The 6000-nt window shown below is 39.0% G+C and overlaps 1 protein-coding gene across 5 annotated transcripts in view; it reads left to right on the forward strand.

Moving 5' to 3' along the window:
• Positions 1-6000, forward strand: part of Sptbn1 (spectrin beta, non-erythrocytic 1) — a 135434-nt gene that overhangs the window by 82594 nt on the left and 46840 nt on the right. For all 5 annotated transcript variants that reach the window (XM_033764006.1, XM_033764011.1, XM_010615838.1 and 2 more), the window contains 4 exons: positions 567-647; positions 941-1056; positions 4093-4205; positions 4924-5111. In XM_033764006.1, coding sequence (XP_033619897.1) covers positions 567-647; positions 941-1056; positions 4093-4205; positions 4924-5111 — 498 coding nt within the window. The remainder of the gene's footprint in view (positions 1-566; positions 648-940; positions 1057-4092; positions 4206-4923; positions 5112-6000) is intronic.

Consider the following 6000-nt stretch of genomic DNA (forward strand, 5'->3'; position numbering starts at 1 on the left):
TTCAGTGGTTAGGTTCAAGGTTGACCTTGGGGAAATTTTATTTAGTTCACAATGAGTTCAGTTTGCAGCCAGAGTCGTGGAAAGAATTAAGTTTGTGAACCAAGGTACCATTATACTTATAAAACTTCATCCAGTAAAGTGATATAAGGAAAAAAATGAAAGTTGAGTGTCATATAAACAGGTAGCCCAAGATTCCTTGTGTCCCAAGGATCATGTGTGAATTCATTTCCCAATGACCACAGGTCCTGGTAGTTGGAGTAGAAGGCAAGAGGCCTTGGCTATGTTTAGTTTGGGGTAATTTTTTTCCTAAGAGTAATGTTTTAAATCAAAGACACACCTCACATCTTTAGTGAGAGTGAATTCCCAAGCAGAAACCATGTGAGTTTATATTATAGCAAGCTGAATTTGAGGGCATGCTTGCTCTCAACTTAATTGTTCTTCTTGATAGTCACTGTCTTAAATTTTATAATACTTACAATCATTGTTTTAAAATATTGCATTTAGCAAAAGTATGAACATTTAGTTGTTAATTCTGTTGCTTTTCTCTTGTGTTTTATCCTTGGCAGCTACCCTAATGTCAACATTCACAATTTCACCACTAGCTGGAGGGATGGCATGGCCTTCAATGCACTGATACACAAACACCGGTAAAAAATCATGCTGATAATTGTGGGGTAGAATATTTGTGGGATAGAAAGTATCTGTTCTTCTACAGCAGAGCAGATATGATTTTCATATCCATTGCCTTTGATATACCACAGTGGACAATCCTGAATTCCATATAAGGAAAATGTGGAAGTACATATAAATTTCCCGAAACAAAGTAAATAAATTCATCCTTTATCTTCCATTTTCGCAATAAACTTTGGAAGTGTTTATTCAGAAATTAGCTGTTATTGTTTGAGATTTACCATGTTTATTTGTTCTGCTGCTATTCTAGGCCTGACCTGATAGATTTTGATAAGCTCAAGAAATCCAATGCACATTACAATCTGCAGAATGCATTTAACCTGGCAGAGCAGCACCTTGGCCTCACTAAACTGCTGGACCCTGAGGGTAAGGACTGCAGGGATGAAAGGTGGGACTTCAACATCTCTTCCACCAAAGGGTTAATATGAAACCTGCTTAGAGTCAGTATGTTTATTTGTACAGTGTGCTTTGGGAATTATCAGAGGAAGAGGAGCGTAATTTTAGTTATGGGAATTACAGGAGGCTTTGTGGGGTAGGGTAACATTAGAAAAGGCTTTGAAAGATGACTTTGATTTAAACAGGCTGAAGGAGAGAGCACCCTAGGCAAATGGCTGTGTGAAATGTAAGTGCAGAGCAAGGGAAGATGAAGGAGAGTTTGAGGACCAGAGATTCAATGGGAATTGTCCTTAGCATGCAATGGGAACTACCCCGGAAGGAGGGAGGGGCCCTGCAAGCTAAATTAGAGATTGTTCAGCAGGCAGTGGGGAGTCATTGAAGGTTCTTAGCACCAGCGTTCATAGTAGACAACCTGGCATGGGCACTCAGCAAATGCTTGTCAACTGGCATTCAGTTGTAGGTCAATGCTTTGGGACAGATGAGATTGAGATGGTGCTTTGTTTGCTTGTGTGCAAATAGCCTTTAAATGAGGAAAGTGTAATCTGGAAACGAAAGCTGAAAGTGGAAGAAGCAGTAGCACTTTTAAGTTTTTTCTTAAGGCTGTGTCCCATTCTCTGCATAGAACTTAGCACTCTACTCTGTGGGTCCTTGCAGCTGCTCAAAGTCTGACTATAGGTGGCACAGAACCAAGCTGCCCTGGAGGGAGCCCCAAAAATCATAATTCTAGGTTTCACTTTAATGTGGGCTCTCAAAGGATTTTTTTCCCTAGTTTTGCAAAGCATTTAAAATATAAGATTTGTTTATTTATAGCGCTGGTGGTTTCTAGAATCTCTTAACTGTGAGCAAATATTAGAGAAAAAAGGTATGGATCAGAATGAAAGTTCAAAGTTCTTATAATTATACAACAGGAAGTTTAACTCCCCAAGGGCAGGTCAAGGTCATGAGGCTGCCAGACTGGTTTGTGGCTATTTTCCAATGTGTCAGATTCACTGATACATTCATTACAGGAAGCTGAGATAAAATTATCTCTTGCTAACCTATTAAAATGATTTCTCAGTATAAACAAAACTAAAATTCTTTGAGTTATGATAAATCTGTGTGGTAAACTCATCCTTTACTGTGGGAAGGAAATTTTCCTTAGCCCTAACTCTTTGTGCTTTTACAAAGAACCTCTTTTTTAATGTCACACTGACAAAATTTTTTTAATACCTTATTTGTTAATCTTTCTAATCACTACCATACCAGTATAAAAAGGGGATTGATGTTTCTCAGATCACAAGACGGGAACTAAAAATAGCAGCTGATGATGGATCCTAGGGTTAGATTTTGAATACTAGTTGCGCTAGCCCCAAACTAAGATTAGGTTCAACTTTTATTAGTTATCCAGTGCCTTAAGCATTATTTAAAATATACTTTTAATCGAGTTTTTTAAAAGAATTTTTTGCTTACTCCTTCCATTTATTAAATTTCACTCAAGCCTGGCATTTTTTTTCTGCCTGTCCCATTTTCTCTCCTCTGGTGTACTTGAATGAGACTAAGCAGATGCAGGAACCCTCAGGCAGGAACCATGGCTGTAGTGTGACTCTTGATGCCAGTGACTTCCTTGGTGTCCCCGAGCTAAGAATCCAAGCCCTGAGCCCTAGTGTTCTCATGTTTAAAATAAGAGAGCCAGGGATGTAGCTCAGTGGTGCCATGCCTTCCTGGCAAGCACAAAGTCCTGAATTCAATCCCTAGTTCTGCCAAAAAAAGAAAGGTAACAATCTCACTTCACAGAGCTGGGTGGAGAGTAGAAATGAAAGTATGTATAGGTATGAATGAAAGAGAATTTGATCTTTCTACTAAAAGTTATCCAGTGTGTTCTTTTCTTGATCTGTCCTGGGTTAAGTGCGTCCCTCATTACTGTTATACCTCAAGACTTGCTGTTTCATTCATTTGATTCCTCTGTTATTAAATATTTATTAACCAACAGTTTGTGTAGGGTAATACACTAGGGTTTTGGGAGGTAGAGTAGCATAAGGGCCTAAGTCTCTTGTGGACTCAAGTGTTTTGTGTTTGTTTGTTTGTTTGTTTGTTTTTTTGGTTTTTTTTTTGGTACTGGGGATTGAACTCTGGACCTTGTGCTTGCAAGGCAGCCTAAATCCCCAGCCCTGGGCTGAGTTTTGAGAGCAGATAAATTGTGTATACATGATAATACCTGCTAGCATTGGACTTTATGGCAAACTCCAAAAGGAACAGAGAGGAAGACAGTAGCTCTGGGAATCTGAAATGACAGCATTGTAACTTTTAAGCTGGGCCTTCACGGATAGTAGAAAGTGATGAATTGGGGAAAGCCATTTCAGGCAAAGAGAAGTGGTGAAGAGAGGGAGGCATATTGCAAAGTATGGGGTATATATGGGGGATAGTGAAGATTAAAGTTTTGTTCAGATACATTGTATCTGAGAAGTAGTTAGAAATATCTAGAACAATGATTGGTACTTAGAAAATGCCTGATAAATATTTGAGAAGTGGGTGGATGGGAAAAAGAGGGAAAGTTACAGCTAGGTTGTAGGGGAAAAAGACCTTACACTTTTCTTCAGACTGAAGGACATTTTTGAGAATGTTAGAGGTAGGAGAAAGTGTGCAACATGTAAGCTGAGCAGGGCAGTAGAGAAACCCAGTGAGAGAGCCTCCATTGCAAGTCAAGATTCCATGACTGACTGCCTATGATTGACAAAAATGTCCAGAGATTTGGTTCTGTAGGCTGAGAAGAGGAGTCAAGAACCTCCAAGCCAGTTTGATGATAGGTGGTGAGGATACATGGTGTGTCTTTAGAAGGCATTTTCTATATTCATATGGTAAACAAATTGGTGACATGATTTTATCATCATCAGAATTAATGTAGTGATGACAGAACTCTCAAGACACTGGGCTGTTCATTGCTATCATATAGTTGTTCTAGTTTGTTCCAACTGCCTGAGTGGCAGCACCCTGAGCAGAACACTGAACAAGGTCTTTTCTGGGTTATAGATATCAGCGTGGACCACCCTGATGAGAAGTCTATCATCACATATGTGGTGACTTACTACCACTACTTCTCTAAGATGAAGGCGTTGGCTGTTGAGGGAAAGCGAATTGGAAAGGTGAGCTCACGCTAATTCAGTAAGTTGTGTGACATGATGAATGTCTATACCTTCATGTACTGTTGCTGAGCACCGCATTCTCCCACACACTCATCAGGTTTGCCAGTAGCAAACACAGTTCCTTGGGGTGGACTCGCCAAAAAACAGGGAAATAGGCAGAAGCCTCTCCTTTTCAAAGGGTACAGGAGGCAGAGGTGATCGCCAGAAGGTCCAAGAGAGGAGTTGAGGGTAATCTCAGACAAGAAACACTGCCCTCCTCAGTCAGCCTTTCTTAGTCATATATGCTTTTTTACTTTTCATTTGGCTGATTTTCTTCTACTGTACTTTTCAAAACACCTCAGACAATATGACATTGTCCTCCCAGTGCAGTGAAGTGGAAAATTCTTGCAACAACAGGATTAAGCTAAACAGAGCCCTTTCTGCTTCTCTAGAAATTTGGAAGGTTGGGCTATAGAAGTTGTTGAGGATGTTTTTCAGGAGGACTGGGCGCTTTCAGAACCAATTACAATTGTGTTGATCTGTCATTGATCACAAATAATAGCCACAGTCTGGATGCCTATTAGCAAATGGTTCCTTGAGTTAAAATGCTTGTGTAAAAGTGGCCCAGAACTATTTCAAAGCCAGTCATTAAGCATGCATGTGTTTGTGTAGGTTTGCAATCATAATTTCTTGCCTGGCAATATAATCTTGATGTTGTTTTCATAACCCTTATTTACAGGTGCTTGACAATGCTATTGAAACAGAAAAAATGATTGAAAAGTATGAATCACTTGCCTCTGACCTTCTAGAATGGATTGAACAAACTATCATTATTCTGAACAATCGCAAATTTGCCAATTCACTGGTTGGTGTCCAGCAGCAACTTCAGGCATTCAACACTTACCGCACTGTAGAGAAACCACCCAAGTAAGATGCAAATTGTATTACTGTTATCATGGGAGGAGAGATTTCTGACTTCTGTGATCTCTCATCAGTGGTTTATCTTAACTTTTTCTCATTTGATTCTGTGTTGCTAACATTTCTTATAAATCATACCTTCTGGGCCTTTTCTAGTAGAAATATGTCATAACATACAGGATGCATGAGAATCCTAAGAAATGATACAGGCCCTCCGTCCCTTTTAGAACTTTATCTCATGCCAGATGTCTTTCAAAATAACCCATTTTTCAGATTTTAGGAAAGAGGAATAGTAAATATGTTGTAATTGTAAGACCCTAGGCAGGTCGAAGACAGATAACCTACAGTCAAGCCCACTGTAAACATTAACATGTTAGATAAAGAAAGATAATGTTTTGTATGAGATCAGGTTTTGCTGACCATCAGAATTTGATTTTTTTTTTTTTTTGGTTTTTTGAGACAGGGTCTCACTATGTAATTGAGACTGACTTGGAGCTCACTATGTAGCCCAGGCTGGTCTTGAACTCACAGCAATCCTCCTGCCTCAGCCTCCCGAGTGCTGGGATTATAGGCGTGCACCACCACGCCTGGCTGATTTTTCGTATTTTTAAGTTCATAATTCTTATAGATTGTGGACCTTATCTTTTGCTTACTGTAGTTCTGAAGTTATTCTGAAAGTTTGGTTTTTAACTCCTTGATGAAGTCTTTGAAACTCATTGAAAATTGAATTAGGTAAATATTTGAAATAATCTTTGCTGAATGCATTCTTAAATAAAATAGTTCATTGTCAAAGATGTATGGTTTAAATGATTAGTAAAAGAATATTGTGTGTCCTCCATACCTTCAAATACAAACCCCAGCAACAACAACCAACCAGCCACCAAAAAAAAAAAAAAAA

The sequence above is a fragment of the Fukomys damarensis genome, unplaced genomic scaffold, assembly GCF_012274545.1.
Source record: "Fukomys damarensis isolate Sample0158 unplaced genomic scaffold, DMR_v1.0_HiC HiC_scaffold_2, whole genome shotgun sequence".
NCBI classification, from domain to species: Eukaryota; Metazoa; Chordata; class Mammalia; order Rodentia; family Bathyergidae; genus Fukomys; species Fukomys damarensis.